We start from the raw sequence: 25,932 nt of genomic DNA, 5'->3' as shown, positions 1-25,932 counted from the left end.
CTTTTCTCCACCTGTTCCAACCTGCTTGCACTCTCCTCTTCACCTCTTTTCCTGCACCTTTTTCACCTCTGCTTCCTGTAACCTCATCGTTCCACCTGGGTCGCTCTCATTCACACATGTATTCTGTTTTGTTGCAGCTAACCTTCATTCCTCTGTTTTCCGGAGCAGACCTCCACCTCTCTAGATTTTCCTCCACCTGCTCCCTGCTCTCGCTACAAATCACAATGTCATCTGCAAACATCATAGTCCATGGAGATTCCTGTCTAACCTCATCTGTCAGTCTGTCCATCACCAGAGCAAACAAGAAGGGGCTCAAAGCCGATCCTTGATGCAGACCCACCTCCACCTTGAACTCCTCTGTCACACCTACAGCTCACCTCACCACGGTCTTACAGCTCTCATACATGTCCTTCACCACTCTAACATACTTCTCTGCCACTCCAGACGTCCTCATACAATACCACAGCTCCTGTCTCTGCACCCTGTCATACGCTTTCTCTAAATCTACAAAGACACAATGCAACTACCTCTGACCTTCTCTGTACTTCTCCATCAGCATCCTCAAAGCAAATACTGCATCTGTTGTTCTCTTTCTAGGCATGAAACCGTATTGCTGCTCACAAATGCTCAGCTCTGCCCTTAGCCGAGCTTCCATTACTCTTTCCCACAACTTCACTTTTTGGTTCATCAGCTTTATTTCTCTGTAGTTGCCACAGCTCTGCACATCTCCCTTGTTCTTAAAAATGGGCACCAGTACACTTCTCCTCCAGTCCTCTGGCATCCTCTCACTCTCCAAGATCTTGTTAAACAAACTAGTCAGAAACTCTACTGCCACCTCTCCTAGACACTTCCATACCTCCACGGGTATGTCATCAGGACCAACTGCCTTTCCACTCTTCATCCTTTTCAACGTCCTCCTCACTTCACTCTTACTAATCTTTGCTTTCTATCACATTAGCTGCAGGGGTCCAGTCATCTGGAAGCACTTCCACCCAGAGTCTGTCTCAGCTCTTCCCTGAAAACTACAGAACATTTTTCAACTTCCACCACTTTGTCCACTGCTCTGCCTTTGTCCTCTTCATCTTCCTTACCACCAGAGTCATTTTACACACATTACCGTCCTGTGTTGTCTGGCTACACTCTCCGCTACCAATACTTTACAGTCACTGATGTCTTTCAGATTACAACGTCGGTCAACCTGAGTGCTTCTTCCGCTCTTATATGTCACCCTTTGGTGTGAAAGTCATGAATCGCATTTTTAATTTGGCATGTGTGTTACGTAGATGCCCTTCCTGACACAAACCTTTGCATTTATCCAGACTTGGGACTGGCACAAGAGGACACTGGCTTTTGTCCCCTTGCTGTTGCATTAATGTCACTGTATTCTGTATATAAAAATATTTTTGCAGTAAATGTGGCTACTTTCTCTTTAATAAATGTGAAGAAACTTAAGTACTATTGGGTAATGTATAACTATTAAGTTAAATTACAGTAATTGTTATTACAGTAAATGAGAAATTAATAACACATTCTGGTGTAATCCCCTAATTGTTTTACTAAGCCATGATAAATGACTGTCATATTTTAATAGACACAGTATTCGTGCAAATCACTTGTGCATGTGACGCATCTGTCAGAATAGAAGACTAAGGCTTAAGACTCCTCTAATCCCTCATGTTGCAATCTCTTGTAGTGAGGCTTAAGGCTGTTTTGATCTCTCTGTTGAGTAACTAACTGTTCTGGCTGCAGGGTCCACTCTTGTAGTCAGCCGTAACATTAGGCAGTCCACTTTCTTGCAGCCCGCTGACCGCACAAAGACTTGGAACTGATCTCTGAAGAACTGCAGAGAAGAGCAATGAATGAAAACAGCCAGGTTAGTAAGAGAATACAGTTTTGTATATTGTCTGCATGTTGATTAACTTTAATATTGTGATTCTGTAGTAAAAACCAAAGGTAATGAATATAAGCCCAACTATCTTAATGTTAGAGCTTTCCATGTAAGACAAAGTATACGCTCTTCAAAAGCCTTAAATGATGAACACTACTTGTATTATTTTAAGAGCAAATATTATGTTTAAATGGAAAACCAATGGAATTCATATCTAATAACCAGTAAGTCCAATATGCATTTTCATTTATTTGTACTGTACACTTTAGCCATTAAAGTATTTTTGCTAATTCAGTTAAATGAATAATATGTACTTCTGAACCTTAGGATTTATTCAGAACTAAATCCCAACATACCAGTGAGGCTTAGGCTCAGGGAACATGACTAAATTATGCAACCACTTCCTGATCCCTAACATAGACGTCACCTAATATGTACTGATTAGCTTATAAATGCACCGTTAGTACAGATTCTTGTTCTAACCAACAGATAACGTATGTAATGATGTCCGTTGTGAAACGAGTTACAATAACAATAAATAAGCATCTTTTTGTGTACGTAAAAAAAAAAGGTCATTGCTATTTTCGGCTAATGTAGAGTGTGACAAAATATTTCATTCTTTAATATTACAGTGTCCACATACAAAGTAATGAAACACTACTCCCAAATAACAGAAAGCCATCAGATTTCATCCTCAGCACATAAACTTAGAGGTAGCACCATTTCATTACATTATGATCTGAACATCAGTAAAGTTTTTTTACTGACAGCAGGACTGTATCCAGGGACTAATGTAATGCACCAGTTTAACTCGCACACTGTCCCCCCCATGGGAAGTGGGTTGTCACGTAAGCCTGCTACCAGCAGTCTGCACAGTGTTTAAAAGTTAAAAAAAAAAAACTTCTAATATCATATCATGGAGTAGTCATGGTTTGTTAAGGAAGCTGTATGAACTAACAGATTTCCTCACGTTCCTTTTAGTACTTCCTGCACTTAGGTACAGTGGTGCTTTGACTTAAATGTTCACGGAGACTGTTGTTGACTGATTTAAAAAAGTTATTGTTAATTTGGTGCTGATAGTGATGAGAATAACATTTATTTGGCTGGTATTTGGTCATAAACCAAAATATTAAACTATGACTATGATGGCATGTTTGCATCACACTCCATGACTATCTGAAAAGAATAGAATAGAATGGCTGATTTTATAATAAGTGTTCTTTTTTTGTCACTAACTTTGGGCAGGAAAAAGAGGTTTTGAAGCAGATTGAGAGGGAGGTGCGAATGCAGGAGGGGGCCAGTAAGCTACTGGCAGCTTGCTCCCAAAGAGAACAGGCCCTGGAGGCCTCCAAGAGTCTGCTGACCTGCAACGCTCGCATTCTGGCCCTGCTCAGCCAACTGCAGAGGATGCGAAAAGCTCAGATCCTTCAGAGAGAGGGATTCAGGTCAGATGGACTGCAAGTATATGTCGCATGTATGGGCTGGGAGATCAGCAGGGAGGGATATAAATAAATGGTGTATATAGTTGGATTGCAAAGTTGAAGCAAGAAAAGTGTTGGTGGATGGATAGTGCTGTGGCCCCTAGCAGCCACTAGAGGGACTATTTGATCAGATGAATGGGTTTATCATCTTTATTGTGTTGGTTATACATGAATACATTGCACATGTGCTCCTGTTATGTCAGATGTGTATAAATGGATGGTTGTGTAGATAATATATGTTTTAATACCACAGCCCAAATGAAGACATAGTGCCATGCACTGGAAAAGTAGCCCTTTCAGGTGAGTTAACAACACATCTTGACACCTATTTGTAAAAGAGCGTTTACAGCATCTTTTCCTATTTCTGACTTCATAATTTGCACACTGCAGACCTGCGAATTCCACTCATGTGGAAAGACTCAGAGTACTTCAAAAACAAAGGAGGTGAGTCAGAATCTGATTGCGTCTGTTCAATTTCTGTGGATGGAAAAAAAAAATCATTTGAAGGATAAAGAGTTTAATAGCACTGATGCTTTGTGGAGCCCCTTTTTTTCCTGGAAATCATTTAGATCCATCTTTATCTAAAATTGTTGAACTGAACAGTTGAACAACTGCACGATGTTTAGCAGGTTTTAGTCGGTTCTCTTCACTTGCAGAGCTGCATCGCTGTGCTGTGTTCTGCCTGCTTCAGTGTGGCACAGAGATCCAAGGCACTGATCTGGTGATGGTTGACAGGACATTAACTGACATATGTTTAGAAGACACTATCATATTGTAAGTCCCCCCTGTTGATATTGAGTTTTATCCATTCCCAGTTTTATGTCTTTGTGTAAATATGCTTTGTGTTTTTGAGCAGCAGTGACGTAGGCCCGGGGTTTCAGCTTCGTGTTGAGCTGTACAGCAGTTGTGTGATTGACGAGTTCACCCTGGGGACAATAGGACCTCGGAAAATAGGTCGTCTGGGGGGCTCTCTGGGATGCTCCTCTGGGAAAAAGATCCGAGCTGCGTTCGAGTCTGCGGGCATTTGTGGCTCCACTTCCAGTGGAGGACCTGGAAGTTTGTCGCCGCCTTTATGCCGTGAGCTGTCCACGTTGTGAGCATCACAGTTCTCCTTGAAGCACACAACAAAAGGGAATATTATATTGCTGCGTTACACGTAAAAAATTACGATTGATTTAGCCAAATGCTTTTTGTCTGAAGGGGCCCTAAGTATAACCTGTTGGCTCACACAACGCTAAGAATCGAACACATTCAGGATGGTTTCAAGACACACGATCTGTCGATAGACACATCGGGTAAGTTAGAAATCAGCTCATATCCTTATTTTCTCTTCTATCTCATGTCTTTTCCTTTTTGTCTCCTCTATCCTCCCTGTCCTCTTTTCTTTCCCAACTGCTATCTTCTCCCGTTGTCTCCTCTCCTCCTGAAAATGAACCCTTTGTTTTTCCAGAGGATAGTCCATTCTGGTTGCCTCTGTATGGAAGTATGTGCTGCCGCTTAGTAGCTCAGCCTCTGTGCATGATTCAGCCAGGCATAAGTGGCCAATTCAGTGTTAAGGTGATTGGATTTCCAAATATTATCACCCTTTTTTTTTTAAATCACATTATCATTCACAGTCTAACTTTAGTCCCTGCTTTCATTCAGCTTGGAGAGGAGCTTAATTGCTGGGAAAATGTCTATGGTGTCCTCAAGGGACAAAGGCTTTTTTGCTATCAGTGTCAAGAAGACCCGGAGTCTGAGGAAAAGCCATTACTCGTAATCCCCGTCAAAAAGGTTGGTCTAAGTGAGTAAAGACTGATGAATAAAGAGATGGATTCATTGTCCTTGTTGATTACAATAACATGCCGAGGCCACCAGAGTGCACTGGTGAATTAATGGAAATTTCCCTGAGAGACGAAGGCAATTGTAGTGGTGATTACCTGAAAATTGGAAGCCTCTTTGCAATTTTTGGGTCATTGCTGTCACACTCTGTTAAAAGGGGAATCATTTTAAAGTAATTTAATCCCACATTAAGTTTGAACATTTTACTACAAATGCGACAACATTAGAAGAATTTTTAAAATGTACACATCATTAAACCAAACACAATGCAAACCCAGTGGTGGACAGCAATACATAGTGTACTTTACATTTCTGACATACATGTACAGTATGTCGGACATCATTCAGTATGTCATGAGATCATTTTAAGCACGGATAGATGTACAGAAAACTTATACAGACACAGGTATGAGTATATGTATACAGATATACATCAAGAAGAGAAAGTCCAGCACCTATACACAATCCCTAGGTTGGGAGTTACTACATTTCATTGCCTAACATGGACTTCAGTCTATGCTTGCAGCAGATTTTTGTCAGAGGATGTTTTGATAGCATCAGATTTACCACAAGCTTTTATTAAATACTAAACTAAAGCTGTTGGATTATTTTGTCAACAGCTTTGCTTCATAATGATTATATTAATATCTCAGCAGGACAAACATGACAACATGGCTTAATATCACGTCTTGGCTACGGATGTTTTTAGTAAAATACTCACTCTGGATCTTTGCCATGTGTATTTAATTAAAAAAAAAAAAAGAGCTACATTTTTTTAAAATTAGTTGTGGAATTGACTGTGTGTTTGTTTTCTCCCTCTCAGGATACCCTTCTCTGTGGTGCCTATGAAAGAAATTCCCAGAGTTTACACATCAGCACACCGTGCGAAGGAAAGGATGTAAAATATACGCTGATCATGCACACATCCATTGATGCGCAACGCTGGACTGAGGCCCTGAGGCAGCACATCTATAATATAAGTGAGGCATGGATGAACCTAATGTTTACTATTTTAACGCTTTAAGCAGCTATACCGTCCTGTCACTGCTATATTTGCAAAGCTGCTTTGAATACATTCCATAAGAAGAAATTATAAGGTGGATAAGTTCATGCTAATGATATTGTGTGTGACGATGCTAATGGCCAGGTAACCCATGATCACTTTAGAAGCAATAAACTATTCATTAAGAAAGTACTTGCGTACACTGGCAGCTACTGGGTGTTCTACAATAGAATCATCACCTTTTTAACACTAGGAAACACTCCCACTTTATACTTCTGTCAATATAACACAGTCCTCTATATTTGGTATAATTGAAAGTTGATTTGTTGATTTGTTTTCACTGTAAGATTCAGTTGCTCGTGAGGTCATAGATTCGCCTTTCCAAAATACTGAACAAAAATAAAGACAGGAAAAAAATGTACATGGCTGAAAATATAACTTTGGTGGTAATGCTTTCTAAAGCTAAAGAAATAGGATATTTAGGACAAGCACAAGGACAGCGTACTTCACCACATCTTAAAGTCAGACTTCAAAGACGTCGCACAGAAAATAAAATAAGTCTAGAATTTGGTGGGCGGCACGGTGCGGCAGTGGTTAGCACTGCTGCCTCACAGCTAGAAGGTTGCTGGTTTGCCTATTCGCAATTTGCAAGAGAAGACAAATAACATATTTGTTCCACATTTGTCTTGGTCCACTCCGTTGTAAAATCACTGGGCAGCACACGCTTGTCTGATGTTTTTCAAGTGTGACAGACTGCAGTTGCTAAATCTGCAAAGACATCACTGTTGTGCCAAAATGTTACACAAAGCGCTAACTGTTCCATGTCAGCAGGAGTTGCAAAATGTAATCTTAACTTATTTTGATTTAGCCTTGAGTCCTCTGTATTTTTTGCCAAAGTCGCAATATGCTACATCTCTTTTGATTATATGATTGACTCATTTTGTAACTACATAACAAAGCTAAACACTGTACACCTATTCAAAAGAGGAGGCGACACAGACTTGACGGCTGCTTCCATTTGACTGACAAGTCTGTACACTTAAATACACTTAATAAATCAGGCTTTGTATAAAGTACAATGTCTATTTTAAAAAGGCGCAAACTATACAAGCTGATACCTGTAGGATGGCATTCTTTAATGGTATGTTCATAGGATCTTTGAAATGTGCATGCCATTTTAGGAATTTAGTGTGACCAAGAAAACAGCTCCTATGTCTTGCTGAGATCATGTTTATTGGACTTTGTCATCTGGAAAGAACAAGCACATTTTAATGATCTAATGAAGAGACAATAATCTCATGTGTGGCTGTCGCTCGCACACAATGAGTTTCAGGTAGCAGTTAGACAGATTTCAGTAGCAGTCAGTCACAAATTAAAAATGGCCCTGCATTAAAAGAAGACCTGATTCTGTAATGGAAATTACTGCGTGGTTCAAGGAACCGATCTGAAGTGTTCGAAAACACAGTTTGTCGCTGTATCCACAAATGCAAGTTAAACTCTAACATGCAAAGGAACAACCATATATAAACAAGACCCCCCCAAAATGCTGACATCATCTCAGACCTCAAGCTCATTTAAAATGGACTTGGACAAAGTGGAGGAGTGAAAAATTGTGCACTGTGATCTGACGAATTAAAATGTATAATTAATTCATTATTTTTGTAAATCATGGATACTGTTCTGCATTGATACTGTATGTATCAATAGGTGGCCTGTGTAGGTGGCCTGTTCTGATGCTAAAGCTACTTGTTTGTCTCAGCATAAGACTGACAGGGCTGTTAGCCAAGTACAATAGAAACCCTTGGGCATCATTATTTGGCACATGACTAATGACGTCATGTAAAGCAAAACGTTTTCATTGTGAGGTGGTCAGGGTGGTTGGATGGTGTGACGAAAAACACCGCACTTTTCCATAGGAGGTGGAGGTTGGAAAGAAGTGTAAGATATTGTGTGCTTTGATGAATGATGATAAATGATTACACACATTTCTAAGGACGTACGTGTGTAACGTTTTTACTGTATGTTTTTTTTACTAACTTAATCTTGATTTTTGCCACAACTGTAAAAGAGCATCTCATGATGAAAAGTCTGACAGGCAGGAACCGATTGTTCCCATCTGTATGAAATACATGTTATGTAGTAGTGAGTTCTGCCACTTTTGGGTGAATAAAAAACTGGGACCAAACCCATCTCAGGTAAACACAACTTAACCAAACCCTAGAGCCCAAATTAAAAGTATATAAAAATGTTATTAAAATGAAACTATTAAAATACATATCTACATTTATGTGAGTGACTGAACATGAACCAACTAATTTTCATTTAGAGTGGGCCTGCAACTCTGGCACGGTTGTTGTTGAGAGGTGAGATCAGTCATCAGATCTGTAGATGTCAAGAAGACGTTATGAGATGAAGATATGAGTGCGTTCTTGTAGATCTGAGGATGGCACAAACACCAAAATAGCAGCATGAGTTCCCACCAGTACAGAGGTCTTTACAAAAAGCTGGGTGGGATATCTTGTTTTCTAAATTAATTTCTGGCTGTTCCGTACAGGTCAGTTTTTTAATGGATCCGTTCAGGGTCAGGTCCAAAAGGGGACGAGCTTGCTACACGTACACGTTATCAGGTGACAGAGCACTTCTCTTGTTTTGGATGATGTGGCATGGCCTTGTTAACCTCCTCATATTAATTACAAATCTATCATGTACTTAACATTAATTTCCCCAGCCTCAATACAGACATTTATTCAATTCTGCATTGTCGATTTTGCTGATAATATTATTGCTAAACCTTAAAGCACATTATGTGTGTACCCATTGTGTTAAAGTCAGAGGGTGTTGTTGTGACTTGCATGTCCTTCCTGCCTTTTATAGGAGCTTGCACGTGTTTTTCCGACATGACAAAAATATTTAGTTAGACACTGGCTTCTGTCTCGCACTTGTCAAAAAAGCCAGTGTGAATGAAAGAGCCAACTGTGTGACTCCTGAAGGTTGTTTGGTAATTACACACACAATGGCAAACTGTAGAAGCATAACCTTTAACCTCTAGAGCGTTGTTTGAGGATTGTAAGGGGAATGTACATTAATACATAATACTGTGTATGTAGCAAGAACATTTTAATATTTGAACATTACTTAACCAGCATTTTTTTTTTTTTTTATCTTGCAGGAAAAACAGTTCCTTGACAGGAGACGGTTGCATTCTTTCATTCATTTCTTGTCCTTGGGTGTGTCCTCTGACAGGGCAACATACTCTGTGGCTTGGGGCTATTATTGTAACTTCCTTATACCTCAGAGTTTAAAAGACTTAAAATAAATCTTATTTTAACCAGGAAGTGTTTGCAGGGAGCTACTGTATTTAGTGCAAATATTATGTAGTAAAAAGGGCAATAGTATGATTTCAAATCATATTTGCACTTGCCGTACAGTATGGGACAGGCTCCAGAATGTGTCATTGAATATATTGTCCCAGCAATATTGTAAATAAATGAAGTTGGTAACGTGCCACTCCTAGGTGTGAATGAGGGTGTGTTTGTTTGGCAATACTCTTTAATTTTCTCTTTAACTGTCTTTGCCCATATTTTACTTCATATTTATTGACTCAATCAGTCCCGTATCTAAAGAACAATGCAACAGATTCTTGGTGCTCAGGCCATATTCTCCTATGCATTTAGACAGTTGTGAACAACAGTTTGCATACACTCACTGTGGACATGACTGTCATGAGTGGTTTTCTGTTGAGCCAGGGTGTGTTTATTACATGGAGACTCAAAGAATTTGTTCGCATTTCTAAACAACTGCACATTCATAATAATAATCAGTTCAAACCTTGGTACATAAAAGTATTGGGAGGGGTAGCCCCTTTCCACGGTCTGGAAGAAGACCCACCTTGTCTCACTCTGCCGAGAGGTCATTGGTTAGGATGGTCAAGATCAACACAGGCTACCATGCACCTAAATTCAATTATTTGGATGTGTTAGCGGATACTTTTGGCAATCTAGTGTATTTGGTTGCACCTGTGTCACACATCAAAGGTGGCTGGAGATAAGGCAGACTTTTGTAATGGTGTTACATAAGTCATCCATATCAATGGTGGACTGTGGATAGTGCTTAAAAGTCAGGTCTGTGCCACAATATTAACATGCTTAATTAACCTCTACTAAGAGTAATGAAAGATCCAACCAGCCAGAAGCTTGTTGATTTCCTCCAAAAAAGGAATCTTAGTGAGGGACATTTAACCAGATGTTACAGTAGGTGTGCTGTATGTATAATCTTGAGCCTGTGTTGAAAGTCCTCAATAAATATAACCCTGTGCAGTAAATGTTTGGTGCAAAAAAGCTTGAAGTAATAATTTAAAGAGTGTACGTAGAGAAAACCTTTGTTGGCAACTATACAAACTGTATATGTGTGTAAACATCACTTATGTTGCTTGGCAGTAAATCAGATTTATTGCTAATTCTTAACAGAATTATGTCTAGTGTGTCTAGGAGCTACTTCAAATTTACAACTATTATTTAGGATAAAGGCACAAGACCAACGAAAATAATGCTTCCAATAATTGTCAAGAGTAATGTTTGAAAACAATGCAAAGGTTTCTTAGCAACATGTATAACGAAAGGCATTTGGTATGTGATACAACAAGTACGATATTATCTCTATAGGTGTTATCACAGATTTTCAAGTTGACGCAAGTATTGAGATGCCGCCAGCCTACAGTATGAGCTATTGTAAACTCAACTTGTCGTCTAATTCCAGAGAGACAGATGCTGATGATAACTGAACTGCTGAGGGAAAAGCTTTCCTGTTGATCTGTTTTGATATCACTGCTTATTTGTTGCAGGCCAGTGGAAGCAATGTTGTCATCAACTGATGAAGATTGAAATGCCAAGCTCGAAGAAATCCATCACAGTGAAGCAGGGATCGCTATACCATGAAATAGGTGATGTGACACCTGCATCTGACGCTACCTACCAGCACCAGAACTCTCTTAAATCCATCACAGTTTAAATAAATAGAAATTAACAGTGTCTACACATGTACACATCCATCAAGCTACAAGCTTTCAGTAAAAGCAGAATGCATTTCTGATTTGGAATTTACTTAGTTTAATGCCTTTAATGTCTTTGGGAACAGAGGAGACTAGTTGCTTTAATTTTGAAAGCTTATTTATTCCCCTTCCTGCTTCATAAACAGTCCCCTCTGAAAGTATTAGTATAATATAAAAGCTAATTCATTTGTTTTTGCTGTACACTGAAGAAACTGGGGTTCAGATCATCAGGACAGCACAGTTGGTACCCAAACATGATACTGACCATTTGCCTTTTCTCAAAGAGATGTTTTGTGAGTGTTTTATTTTTGATTATTTTTTTTTTTTTTTACAAAAGGTTACCAGTGTTTTGTTGCTCCCTGTCCAAACTTCCATGAAATGTGCTGCCAAACACATTTGGAAAAAAGGGTCCTATACTCACTAGCTTGTTTCTAAGTTACCTTGTGGACAGTGAGCTGTTAGTGTTTTAACACCTTTTGGAAAAAATGTGGCTACTGTGACTTAAAATGATGAAACGCTAGGACTGGATCAATGCTGCAGGCTAGAAAACCCAACTAATGTTAAAGAACAGGACACAACAGAGTCAGCAGATGAGTGGTCATCATCCAATGTAAATCCTTAAACATGGACTTTTTTGGACTGTAATGCTGAGATTGAATACACAACTGAAACAAGTTTCATGACTCATAGACTCATCAAAGAAGGTCACGGGCAACTTACTCTTAACATTTGTCATCATGCGCACATAACATAACGAGACATTACATGTAATTACCCTTATTTGCACAGGCTTTCTCTTCCTCTGCAAAAACCTGGATTGATGCCTGACCAAAAAGCAGAAAGGCAGGTTTGGGTAAATAGCAGGATCTTAAAAAGATAAATAACATAGCCCGACAATGACATGGGACAACAAGCCGGCACTGTTGACGTGAATAGGAACATTATCTCCAACACCTGCTGACAAAAAACATGTCAGTCATGTTGATCAAAAAATATAAAGTGATACTCAAACAAATACGCTGACCCCAAAAATGTGGGTGAGTAATGTTGCTTAGAAGGAAAAAGGAAAGAAAGAAAAAAGTCATACAAGAATAGATTAAAAAGTATGAAACTATTTATCAAGTTAAAGAAGGGAGTTGCTTAATTTTTGGATGCAGAGTAGAGTTTGCTACATCTGAACAGTGAATTAAAGTGGCTCCTCTTCCCGTTTCTCTCTCTTCTTCTTCTCTTTTGAAGTAACACCCCCCCCTCCTAGAGACGGGTATGTGTGTCCGGATCTGTCGGCCCAGATTTCCACCTTGCTCTCCTCCTACAACGAGGAAAGGTAGGCTTCCTGCCGTCACGAACAGCCTGTTAGGATTTACCTTCTCCTGGTGTATTAAATGTAACACCCCCCTCTAACATTCTCAGAGATACCCACAATCATCTGATTGTTGTGACGCTCCAACAAGACCTTTATTGTAACTGGAAGCAGCGAGACACACAGTAGGCATGCTGCTGGTACCAGTTCAGAAAGAAAAGTGTCCGTCTGAATTTGGCCTCCATGGACTGACAAATGACAGTTTTTAGATAAGCCTGTATTTTTTGCCATACAAAGTTATTATTGAGCGGGCAGAATATGTCAACATCAGTGATAGATATCTTATTTGGATCACCTGTTTGAAATGAGAGGGTGTGGGATCTTTTTTTTTTTTTCTTTTATGATGTAGCTCTGAAGTGAATAACTATTAAGGAACAACTTATAATTATAAAGGGAGTGCTTTTGCTTTCATGGTAAAGTCGGTAACGAACAATGAAATAGGTCACAAGCTATTTCATGCACAAAATGAGGTCAGTGGTGTGACGTGCCAGGTGGCTTCAGTGCAAAGCACGATAAATACCACTTTTCAAACACATACTGATCCTTTTTCCCAGTGTTAGCTATGTTATTAAACACTGATAATTGAACTTCTAAGTGAGTAGCAATTACTCAAAGTTACAAGTTTAATTCTGAAAACAATACACCTAGGTGTCAAATGTTATGTTATTTGGGATCGTGATGACTTGTGTGCAAAGAAAGGTCAGATTGGTTAAGCAAGGACCTGGAAAACTAGTTGTGCTGGACACGTTGATGGCTCATATACAGTACATATACATATATGACAACATGCTAAGATGGATGGATCTAGATTGTACACTGGGCTTTGTGTGTCTGGAATTTTTCTCCAGCAATGAGTCACACTTCTGCATTTTATGCATGTCTACCCTGTATGTGGCAGTAAGGTGAACAGGAGCTGGATAGTATTTACATGCTCCAGCAGTTTTTTCTCCAACTCTGTTAGAAAAGGTGAATGAGTGACATTAACCATCAGTAATCAGCAAGTGTTTGAATCTAAGAAATTAATATATTACTCGTTTGCTACTTTACAGTACTGAGTATTCATGAATTAAATTTACTTTGCAGAGATACAAAAATGGACAAACCTAATATAAATATAGGATCCAAAGAATTACATTTATTTAATGTGTGTGTGTGTATATCTGTATACAAATAAGTACATAATAATAGGTTTATTTATTTGCATATATATATATATATATATATATATATATATATATATATATATATAACAAACATACTCATGGACGGACTATTAAAAAGACCTACTGTATCAGGCAAAGGTTCAGGGCTTCCATGAGCCGGTTTCTCTGCAGATAATGTTCATAACCCTAAACGAAGAAATGGAGAGGGCCCTTCATGTGTCTGTGCTTAGGGGTCCGTTTTCCCAAAATCCATCCATACACATACCTGTAAAAAATATTTATATAATTTAATTTTAAAACTTTAAATGGAGATACAGGTATCCATTAAAAACTCAATTACACAACAATTGCTGTGGTTACACCATGACGGGCTGAAACAATTGAACTCTGTCCAAAAACCCCAGGACAGTTTCCCCATTTCTTCAGAAAGCACTCCACCCTGTTAAGTAATCTGTAAGAGAGCTTTTCCAGAGCGACTAGTTTACTCATCTCGGAGAATTATTAGCAAGGAAGAGAACTAACCTAATTACGGAATTGAAAGCATTTCGAATTTGGTAATGCGTAAGTACCACCTGTTTAATTGTGCAACATTACTTACACATTGCAGTTTATTTACTTAGTGTAAACACAAATTAGTAGATCGACTAAGTTTACGTTGAATCATTTTAGAATAACTACTCTTTATTTAAGGTGTTAAATTAACATATAACCTCAAACAAAAAAGAGTACATTGAAAATTCAACCTCCAAACGACAACACTGTGGCACAGGAGCTAGAGCGGTCATCCACCAATCCCCCCGGTTGCTGGTTCTATTCCCGGCTCCTCCGGTCTCATGTCAAAGTGTCCTTGAGCAGGACACTGAACCCCAGTTTAATTGCTCACGGTGGGTGTTGGCCAGCTGCATAACAGCTCCCCCATTGGTGTGAGTATGTGTGTGTGAATGTGAATGGGTGAATAAGGAGCAGTGTAAAGCACTCTGAGTGCCAATCGGTAGAAAACGCTATAAAATTTATATATATATATATATATATATATATATATATATATATATATATATATTATATATATTATATAGCATTTTAATAATATATACATTTACCATTTACCATAACTCAACAAAAGTAACTCTGTAAAAGTAACAGGAACTTTCCAATTTAGGCTAAGGGTCTGAGCATGTAATAAAATAACCTTTTAACATCTCACTTTTCTCAACTTTGGTCTAATTGCTTGTACAAGTAAAAAAAAAAAAAAAAAACTGATTGTGAGATTCTCCTGGCACAAGAGCATCATCACACTACTAAACATATGCTGAAACCCAGTTGCAGCAGTGATTAATAAAAATAAGAAAAGCCACACTACCAATAACAGAAGGTGCAGTGACCATCGTCAAAAAATGACAGCACACACAATTGATTATTTACACAGCCTTGTAATGAAAACCAGACAGGTAAACGCGTCTGACTTGGCACAAAGACTACGTACATGTACCTGCTCAGACAGCATGAAGGACTTGCAAGAAGTCAACCTCTAAGGGAGTGTTCAGAAGACAACCATTGCTCACAAAGCAGCGCTAAAGTATTTGAAAAATAAAGGAATGGAATCTACAGTTTCTAGGGATGGGTGGACTGATGTTGCCCTGCAATTATGGTTTCCAATGATTACCCCTAAAGCTACTTTTGGCTTTGACAAAAAACAATGTTGAATTAATTGAGCAGCATTTTTCATTACTGGCTGCACTCAAGTCAGTGCAAGCACAGTGTAATAAACTGTTAACATCCCTATCAGCGTAATAATGTTTTGCACAGGTTCTCGTAAGGAAAGTGACCATATCCTCATACCTAACCTTTCAATAGAATTTGGCAACTACACAGTTTGAGCTGTGGTTTTAACTGATACTCAGAAGAATAGCTCCAACTGTCAGGCTGGTGTGATTAGTTTTCTTTTTACAGACAGGAATCCTAATTAGTAGCACATATCACAGAGACATAACTTCCATCTCAATTTATTTGCCTTGCAGTTAATTTCTCACAGATCATTAGATACAAAAACAGACATTAAGTGGTAAAGTATGGCCTACTGTAAATGATGCGATGTAAGTGCGCAGGCATTTTTTTAACTACTACTTTTACTGTGTTTTATTTTATCTTTTTTTTTTTTTTTCCTCCAGTTATTGATGACCCTGCCACAGATGCACTGGACAAGTGAGAAACTGTTCTTACTCCATGTGGTTACTAAACCTGGTCGAGGAAACAAACTTAGACATGATAAATAGTGCTATTTCAAAATCGGCAGAGGACACGTCCAAACTTATTGCAGCATCAGTTATTTTTCATTCTTCCTCCATGAATCTTAACCGTTTACCCAGTCAGCAACATTAATAGAAAATGGAATGAAAAATGAGGAGCGTAAGCCTGAATTTGTAAGCTAAAATTGACTCTACACATTTAAAAAAAAAAAAAAAAAGATCTAACTGTATCATTGCACAGCAGTTTCAGCTCTGTGATGTGGTGATCTATTACCAAACTTCACCTACTGAAAATCAAACCAGCTTCTTATGCCATGAATTTGTCTTATGTTTTAGTGTAACTCCATCAGCTGTTTGATAAAGTCACCAAAAAAAACAAAAAAAACAACAACTTGATATTCACTTTGAAATTGATTGACAGGTCCCTAATTGGGGGAATACCATCTGAATGTAAGTACTTCTTTTTCCTGGTACAGTAGAGGTTCAAATGAAACCTCCACTGTATATTTTAAACTACGATACCTTAAGTTATTACCTCTTTCAACAGCCAGTTTTCATACTTGCATAGTGAAACCGCAGCAATCTGTACAATCAAGTCCACATATATTTGGACTGAGACCCAATTTTCAAAATTTTTAGCTCTGTATGTCACAGTGGATTCAAAATGAAGGCTTGCGTTAACTGTAGGCCGTCAGTTCTTATTTAAGGTATTGGAAGAACTGGATGCACTGTGTAGGTTAAAAAATTCCATATAAAATACAATAGTTTATCAGCTTTTCCATAGCCAGGTGTTTTCTGGCTGCCAGGGGAACTGGTTCCCCATGTATTTATCAATTATGGGACAGCTGACAAAAGGCAGCAGGGTGCATTCTGAAGTATTTGGGGTCTATTATCTGCTCGCTGCAAAAGAAACCCAGGAGGTTTTCAGGTCAAATAGGTGGAAAACTGCAGTGGGCAATTCAGTCACCTGACCTGGATCGTGCTGAGCACACGCGACAAAAAAAGAAAGAAAGAAGAAGAAACCACTTATCTGGTGACTGACAATTTAATTTCTGATTGTTAGTTTGAGAGCCCAAAATGTGTCGGGTGTGTGAAACCCAATGGCTGTAAATACAGTGGCTCATCACGGTCCAAAGCTTTGAATTAAAGCTGTAAGACTAAATATTAAGCATGTGATTTTTTTTATTTTTTTTTTTTATATTAAATAATTTGTTGTGGTATAGAGCAAGCCATCTGAAAATTGTGTCACTGTCCAAGTAAATGCAGACCTTTCTCCACTTCTTCTAAATTAAGCTGTGAAATCTCCCAGAGCATATTCTTTCTCAGACTGACAACACCCTCCAGCAATAAGCTCATACCATAATTATGTACATGGAGCACGGCTGCTAGAAATCATTCCAACTTGACATATTTCATGTTGGTTGGCAGCGCCCAAATGACCCGCTTCCTCTCTTAAGAGGAAGCAATTTTAAATCGGCAATCATCAACATTTTGATTCACCCAAACAGCAACACATTGCTTGGGTTCCAAGGCGTCCCAGACCTGTCAGGACCCAAAGATTTAAGAGCACTTGAACCAGCCTATCTTGCTGAACCATCTATGTACCCATCTATGTGCAAGTGAGGAGTTCTTCGCTCTATGGCACTATGACCTGAATACCTCATAACTCCTTTCACCCCTAGTGTGAACATAAATATGTCTCTCTGCGGCATTTATAGAAAAGACTAAGATCTTTCATAACTGATACAGTATGTCTTAATAAAACACATAAAGTAACAAAGGCACCGTTTTTCATGGGAGGATGGTCTCTTGGATTCAGAAATCTTAGAATAAACTGTATTATTTAAAGTTACTGATAAATTTGAAAATATTTTAGAACTTGAATTTAGGTCTTTTTTGTGTTTCGTCTTATAAGAAATGATGTTCTCATACTGTGACTAATGAACCGCGATGTTTATGCTGCTCTTGCAAAGAAATACAGTATGTGCACCACGCAAGTACCATATTGTGCAAAGCCTGAAGACTTTCTTTTGACATAAATGCACACCTTATGTCTTTAATGAGCCCAAAAACATGTGGAACAGTGACACGTGAAACTGAACTGCTGCTATTTCAAGGCTCTACAAGTTTGACAAATTGACTACCCACGCAAAGAGGCCCAATGTTGTTTATACCAGCTTTCACTAAATCTCTGTGATGGTTTCTGTTGTCCTTCTTTGAAACCTCATTGATGCCTTCAGTGCAAAACAAATAAAAAAAAAAAAACTTGTAAGACAGTGGCGTCACCTAATATTCTTGTGTTAATGGTTTCACGGTGTATTCAAAAGTAATGAATTTCAGGAAAGGGACAGATTGCGATAATCTAACCTTTATCGTGTAATGTAGGCAATTTGTATGCCCTAATCATTGTCTGCAGTCATGGTGAAGGGTGTGTCAGTTCTATTTTCATGTTGTTGTCACACCTCAAAATTCCATGTATTATACATTGAATCTAAGTCCAATAATTGCAGCAATGATAATAACACAATAGTAATCTGCACGTAAGTTACAAGTATGCAGACATGACAAATGAAAGCTTACTAAAGCACAATTGACATTCTCTTTTTCTGAATATCTGTACCTGATTACTGTGTGTCTATGAAATCTTGGTATAGGCCAGTAGGCCACTTACAAACAGGAAATAAAATTGTCACATTCACCAGTGAAGTGAATATACATTGAAGCTATTGCTGGTATTTAGTATTGTTGGCTGTACTTTTAACAAAAAAGGAAAGGGAAAGAGGAACATTTTGGTGGGTATTAAATCATGTTGCTACTTTAACGATGGGTACCACACCTCCTAAACACAGCTTCGGGCTAGGCTGGGTTTGTTTTTTTTTTTTATGGTGACATTAAAATGCAGCAGTGGCTGCTATGCTTCCTACACCGCCATGTTACATAACCCTAAAGTACTAATTAATAATAGCCTCAGTGAAGTAATAATAGTTCAGGTGGATTCATGTAAAAACACCTAGCATCATATGATGGATCAATTAGACAACGAATAAGTTGTGGAAATGTAACTTTTATTTCAGTGAATTTAGATTTACATTGTGGTTGTTGTTGTTATTATTAGGTAAAAATGTTTAAATGTATTATACGAGTCTTACATATGTACAAAAATCTTAAAAATATCAACAGTTCTTTTCAGGAATTGCCACTTTATTGTAAATTTCCAAAACAATTATTTGAATTATATAACAAAGAGAAAACTTGGCATTGTATATAAAACTCAAAAAGATACGAGTCAGCTTTAATGTGGTGTTGGAGTGTCAGTATAGTCAGTATCATCTGAAGTGATATTTACAATGAGCTCGAGATGATTTTCTTCAGCTTCATTAGCTCTTCAGTGGTGAGGTGCAACACGGACGCCGGGCTGGAATCCACCATTACGACAGCCGAGGACCTCATCTCTGACCTCTCCTTTCCGCCCTTGGCTGTGTCCTCAGAATGGTGTTTAATGACTGTGACGTCTTGCTGCACTGCGAGGGGACTAGAGTCAACTTTTAGGGCCTCGGTTTCTTTGTCACTGGTGTCCCAGCCATTTTTGAAAGTGTATGACTTCTTAATATTCTGCTGATCGACCGCACAGACGTCCCGGCTGGATACGTTTTTCAGAATGCCACCCAGAGGCAAAGGCTTGTAGTTGGTGAAATGATGTTTGCTTGAGTTGTGTTGATTACTGGTGGTCTGGATGACTGTTGTGGGGCTTGGTTGATTCTTTGGTCTCATCCTTAGATCCTCAGCAGCTGGGCTCTGGTGGTGGGGATGCATGTAAGGGGACATGTGGGACGAGAGGATGTCTGTGTTGGAGAAATTCTTTTGTGCTGGTTGTTCCTCCTTAGTAGGAAGTACTGTTAGCTGCTTAGCTCCCTGCATTTTGGCTGATGACAGCCTGAGCCACTCCTGCAGCACAGACAGCGGTATCTCGATTTCCATCTTGCCGCCGTTGTTTTGAGGGAGACTGGGCAGAAACTGGCTGAGATTCAGTTTCTTTTCTCCTGGACCTGCCTCTCTGTCTTCTTTGGGCCACATTGTAAAGTCTTGTTTAGGAGAGCTGGAGTTTTGTGGCATTGCAGTGGTGCCTTTGTTGGTTCTCAGTGTGGGTCCACAGTCATTTGTGGGGCTGCTTGAGGCTGATTTGAAATTAAAGATGTATGCATCCTTTTCTGCCACAGGATATAAAATTGGTGTGCCTCCGTCCGCTGCCTCGCTGTCTTGTGTCTCGCAGTGTTCATTTTTCCCCATCTGTCGGTGATGAGCATACAGAGGGGAGGGTTTGTTCAAAAACTTTGGGTTCTTGGTGGATGAAGGTACGGAGAACGAGGACACAGGGTCCCTGTTGGTCTCCTGGCTCTGGGATTTAACGCTTAGGTTCATGGGCTCGCTCAATCCAGCTGTGTATTTGTACCTATTGGCCAGGTTGCGCAACTGCTCCAGTGGCCCCTTAAAAGATGGCTGGACAGCAAACTGAGAGTGCGGGGAAGGGGGGCTATGTGGTGTCAACACTGAGGAGGAGACATTCACATAAGACGGCAGAACTGTGTAGCTTGGATGAGGGTAATTAGAGTAGTTGAATGGCAGAGGGAAGACACTCTGATGCGGATTTGAGTGGTGGTTGTAGGGGCTCTGTTGGAACGATAAGTGCTCCGTCATTGGCTGAAAGAATAAAAAATAAAAAGTAGAATCAGACCAAAGTAAAGAATTGTGTTTTTTTTTTTTTAATTTCAATCTCATTTGAGGTTAAAATAATGCCAACCTGGGACAGAGCTATTGGTATCAGCTTGCGTTTGGCTGGTCTTTGGCCGTCATCGTCATCATCATCATCTTTGTTGTAGTAGTGGAAAGGCTTTGGGTGATGTGGAGGCAAGACGCTCATTATTATGCCCTTCACGTGACATTCATAGGGCAGAAGCAGCCTGCGCAAGCAACACATGGACACAGTTAAAAACAAATGTACACCCCCCCCCCCCCCCAAGTCTAACCCTAAACAAGTTAACGTGCCTCGTTTAACTTACTTTTCATAGTGTCTGCGGGTGCAGGTGGCTGCACTTGTACTTCGAGGGTTTCCTCCGAGAGTGTTGTAAACTTGCTTCCACAACTGCTGCGCAGTCACCTGCAAGGGTGTAGATTGACATTTCAGCGTTTGTATAGGGAAATTATAAATGAGCAGAGTGTATACAACATACCCCTAATTTCCAGGGCAGGACAGGCCTTTGTCTGATTAAAACCGACTACAGCCCTTTTACCCTTTACCCTCCCCCTCATTAACAGTGGCTTTAACTAGCAATATATGGCCAGTAAGTAGTTTCTGTGTTAGTATTAGCTTTGACAACTAAGAACAACAGCAAGCACAAGTATCATTGATACTCTAAAAAATGATAATAATAATAAAATAAATAATAATAATCAGTACTGGTATATAGGAAAAGTATGATTACCTGGTGGTAGCCTCCCAAGTCTCTGACAGTCTTGAACATCACGAATAAATCAACTGGGGAAAAAAAAAGGAAAAATGTACATAATGAAATAAAATTTTTGGTACAAATATAGGGCTTTTAGATTTCTCATCATCAACTAATCTGTTGGTAAGTAATTAATTATTGCTTTTATTGGTCTCAGTTTGCAAATAAGTAATAAGTAATTTTGTCTTTAAAAATTGGTTAAATTAGAGATGTAGTATTACATATATATATCACATAGCAAGCAGTTTAAATTTCAGCCCCATAAATGTTTTTTTTTTTTTTCATCATATTGTTTGAAATCTCTTAACTAATTTGAGGACATGGACGCTGAATGCTATGAATTCTACTGCCCCTGTGGGACTCCACTGACCTACAGTATTGTTCTGTTCATCATTGCAATGTTTGTTTTGTGGACAAACTTTGTACAAATCCACACAGCGAAATAGAAGAACTAAACTGCATTAGGTGATTAAAAAAAGAAGAAGAATTTAAAGTACTTTGTTTGAAGCCCAGATGAGGGATTCTCTCTATTGGTGTGTCTCTTTTCTTCATGAAAAGGTAGAGATCTTTAAGGAATTGTTCCTCTGTGATCTCATCCGGCAGCGCTTTGGCTCTCTCCTTTTGCACCTCTCTGTGTGCCATTTCCACGTGTGCCTAACGACATAATGAACAGAAAACATGTTTCAACTGAACAATGTGACAAACGTTTACAATTTATGTAAAATGTTAAATGATAGTTTCACAGTTTTTCCTTTGCAAATCTGTGACGTAAATACCACGAGAACCCAGTCAAACGCCTCAACCTGAGACAAAGCCTCACTGTTTAGTGATCGTATCAACTTCGACCAATCAATGTCAAACACATCCAGTATTTTGACCATATATCAAAGTATAATCACATGTTTGTACTTGTTAAGTCGCACCAAAACAGCCTTAGACAACATGCCATTGATATGATACTCAAAAACTGCATCAATGCACCCTTTAATTCCCTAGATTTTGATTTATGAGACTATGAATAAAACAAAGAAGTCATTCAAACTGACGTAGAAAATATTTTTAGCAAAAATACAATTGTCCTCAGTTTTAAATCAGAGTTGTCAACATTATCATTCAACTCTTACTTTCTGAAGTTTGTTTATTTTTTTCCATAACTTCATTTTGTTCCCTGGACTCCCTTTCCCCCATTCGTCACTTACCATCATTGTAATACTTTAAAACTATGAAGTAATGATTGTAATGAGTAGAATATGGTTTGGTTAAAAGACAGTAACTGCAGGTTTAAGACGTGTTGGCCAGAAATAACTTGTGACAACGATGCGTTTACTGAACAACAAATGTGACCAGACATTGACGGAGAAAGCTTAAGTATTAATTCTATCTCAACATTAAAAAAAAAAAAATAAAAAATGAAGACATGAATAAATAAAATAAAATTAGATCATCTGGTTTGAAATGTTGTTTCTCACCTGTGTTTCCATTGAGAGAAAAAGCATGGATTTACTATGTCAGTGCCCTGGTAGACAGAGGAAACTGTAATGCAACGTACTGGTCGGTGCTCCCTCCAGTGAACTAATGAAGACTAAATATCCCTGCTATCGGTTATTAGTGTCGCATCACATCAGTCACACACCTTTGCCTAGTGCCTGTGTGGCAATGTGGGTAAGTGACGGTGGGGCTGTTTTCTTTAACGTCTTCACGCTGAGATTTGTATCGACAGACCAGTTCAACCTGATCTTCAGCATGTGCTCGAAAACAATGAATGAATAGTCCAGATTGGCAGAATATTGTAGAAACCAGTGGATATTTGTGTCCAGGACAGTTAGATGTGGATAGTTTGGGGTTTTCCAAAGTAGAAGATCTTTACATTATTAGGAATAGAGCGGAAAAGTCTGAGTCAAGACTGTTAGTGTGGCTGACATTATTCTACATGATATTTCTTACACAGATCAAAAATGACCCATTTGTCATTAGTGTTAATATACAGAGTGTACTTAATAAACAGCATGTAAACAGGAAATGTCAGATTTTGTACAAAGTGACCATTGTTTAGGAGTTTAAATACAAATGACAGTGATATTTCAAGTTTTTCAGGTTTCCAGCAGTATTAAAAAAAGGCTGCACAATAGTTCAGTGGTATCAGTCGTTATGTGTCATGTCTAGATTACTGAAGTTTCTTATTGGTCTCAATCGCCACTTCTCACGAAGAGGAGAAAGAAGAGGCAATTTTATCACACGATTTAGTTGTTTATTTGTGCATCACTGCAACACCAGTTGTGTTAAGCACATTGACAGCCAATGCATTATAATGTTAACATGCGTACTGTCTGCAGATATTACATTTTATAAGACTGTATAACACTGTGATAACAGGAAATGTGAGATTTACATGACTAGTAACTCATTTTACCGAATGGCTATTGCATTAATCTGATAATCATGGACCACATCTTCAGTCCTCTGCTTTATTAATTTGATTCGAATTATATACCCAAATTAAATTCCGTAAAACTGAAATTTCAGTGTTTGTTTGATAGCGATAATGATGTAATTATTAAATCTCTTTGTATTCCAGCCTGCATGTTATTCAAAGATAATTTCCTGGAAATTCTCTGGGTGTGGCCCTGCTCGCTGTAAATGAATTCACCGCATTAAACCAGCCTTAAAAACAAGTGCACAAATGCTGAAAGAATGATGGACAGGTGAAAGTTATGTTAGTCCCTCTTTAGCTCTGGTTGACTAGAATCCTATTGTTGTGAAATTATCCTGCAGTCATGAGAGATGTTTTCAAATCTTTTTAGCTTGTGGCTTAAGGAAAAGGTTTTCCTGTATTGCTGCTGTCAAGTTAAACATTTCAGGTTAGTAAAACAAGAAGATATATTAAAACATATACCTGAAAATAATTACCTGTAGAATGTAAAGGAAATATGTTTTGACAGCTATTCAAATGATAAACCTAAGCGCTTGAATACTCTGCCTCCTCTGTTCCTTTGAACCAGATGTACTTGATTATTCCGTTTGCTGCCATATGCTAAGGTATGTCAGCGCACCATGTGTGAAAATTACAAACTAGGTGCAGACATCAAGAGAGAAGACCGCGACTGAGCACTTCCTGTGCCATTAGCAATGTTAAAGCCCCCCAGATGAACAGACACCAGGCCAGATCAGATAGTACAGACATGATGGTGACATTTAACTTCAGATGGAAGTTGTCTTTTGGAATCCTTTATTGTCTAACCCCTAGCCATCCTCATCTCAAGGTCCATCTTCTCGCCAAATGAACTCACCACATGTAATGCTTCCTGCTGAGCTTAACAATCCGCCATCTTGATTTCAACTGGGTGCTGGGCTGCAAAAACATCTGTTGAAGTGTCCAAATCAGAACTTCTTTTCTGTGGTGCACATTGGCCCAAGAAGCATTGTTCCACGGAGAACAGTGTCAATTGTAAATGCACTTGCCAAATGTCACAAACTGGGAATATTTTATTTTATGCTCAGTAAAGTTTGCAAGCACCTGAGAGACACTGCTGGAGGAAGTCACTGGTGCACATGGGCCCAGAAATGTGCAAGTGTTGGAATTATTTCGGTGAATTTTGTGGCGGAAATCTGGAAGAATGAGGATTTAGTTTTTCCTCGCGTCACTGATAAAGTTTCACAGGAATGAATGAGCACCATATTTTGATCTGGTACAATGTCGTAATACTGTACACTGATGGTTACACTGTGCCAGCCAGAGGAAGAACTCTGGCACAAGCTTTCAAAACAAATATTTAGAAACAAGGTATAACTTTCAAAAGTTGGCAGTCTTGTTTGGTGAGCAGCAGCTCATGTTTGATTAGAGTAGATTAAACATTTCCATGTAACCGACACTGAAGACTGACAGTCTTCTTTATATCTGCTTCTGTAACTACGTTTTTCCTTCACTTTCTCTACTGCGCGACATCTTTGAAAACCACACACTCAAGAGAATGTTTGTAAATGAATAGAAATGAAATGTGCAGTTTCCCCATTTGCTGTTCAGTAAAACCTACTAAACATAAGCTGTTGAGTGAAGCTATGCTCTGCAGCTTATCATAAAGTGATGAGGTGCTGTCAAGGCCTGCGGTGACACAGGCTCCCAGAACAGCGCTGGCAGCAAAGCAGAGATTGTCAGATATGTTTTCATATCAGCACGTGAAGCCCTGTGTCAAAGCATGTATTTTTGCATGTATCTATAAGAAGATATAGGCTTTTATAATGCATCAGTACAGGCTGGCTATGCTTCCCAAAGGTCGCGTATTGTAGCTTTTATTAGGCGGTAAAGGCTTTTAATGTAATTAAAATAAAAAAAAAAAGAACCTAACTGCCAATTCATCTACCATTAATATCCAACACTGCAGCTCAGTAGTTTTAGTTATTAAGTCCTCAACTTTTAAATAT

At 38.8% G+C, this 25,932-nt stretch overlaps 2 protein-coding genes across 3 annotated transcripts; one reads left to right on the top strand and one right to left on the bottom strand.

Annotated features, from left to right (window-relative positions):
• Nucleotides 1-1,040: 1,040 nt before the first annotated feature.
• On the top strand, nucleotides 1,041-18,962 carry LOC137103490 (rhotekin-like). 2 transcript variants are annotated; one of them, XM_067483890.1, is made up of 13 exons: nucleotides 1,041-1,873; nucleotides 3,134-3,333; nucleotides 3,623-3,669; nucleotides 3,760-3,813; nucleotides 4,026-4,143; nucleotides 4,226-4,462; nucleotides 4,570-4,664; nucleotides 4,820-4,926; nucleotides 5,014-5,142; nucleotides 6,014-6,170; nucleotides 11,034-11,132; nucleotides 12,477-12,564; nucleotides 15,932-18,962. In XM_067483890.1, exons 1-13 carry the CDS (start codon nucleotides 1,856-1,858, stop codon nucleotides 15,936-15,938), a joined length of 1,356 nt encoding a protein of 451 aa, XP_067339991.1. In that variant the 5' UTR covers nucleotides 1,041-1,855; the 3' UTR covers nucleotides 15,939-18,962. The 2 variants fall into 2 exon arrangements, with proteins under 2 accessions (XP_067339991.1, XP_067339992.1); XM_067483891.1 differs by lacking the exons at nucleotides 11,034-11,132; nucleotides 12,477-12,564; nucleotides 15,932-18,962 and having other exon boundaries at nucleotides 5,014-5,152; nucleotides 6,014-6,169.
• A 95-nt stretch (nucleotides 18,963-19,057) lies between these two features.
• On the bottom strand, nucleotides 19,058-23,174 carry arid6 (AT-rich interaction domain 6). Its single transcript, XM_067483889.1, has 6 exons — nucleotides 22,983-23,174; nucleotides 22,011-22,167; nucleotides 21,490-21,542; nucleotides 21,067-21,164; nucleotides 20,808-20,967; nucleotides 19,058-20,707 (listed from the first exon to the last, which is right to left on the bottom strand). The coding sequence occupies exons 1-6, from the start codon at nucleotides 23,007-23,009 to the stop codon at nucleotides 19,352-19,354; spliced, it is 1,851 nt and encodes a 616-aa protein (XP_067339990.1). The 5' UTR covers nucleotides 23,010-23,174; the 3' UTR covers nucleotides 19,058-19,351.
• Between the last annotated feature and the right edge of the window lie 2,758 nt (nucleotides 23,175-25,932).

The sequence above is a fragment of the Channa argus genome, chromosome 18, assembly GCF_033026475.1.
Source record: "Channa argus isolate prfri chromosome 18, Channa argus male v1.0, whole genome shotgun sequence".
NCBI lineage: Eukaryota > Metazoa > Chordata > Actinopteri > Anabantiformes > Channidae > Channa > Channa argus.
This window is presented reverse-complemented; position numbering and strand designations above follow the sequence as displayed.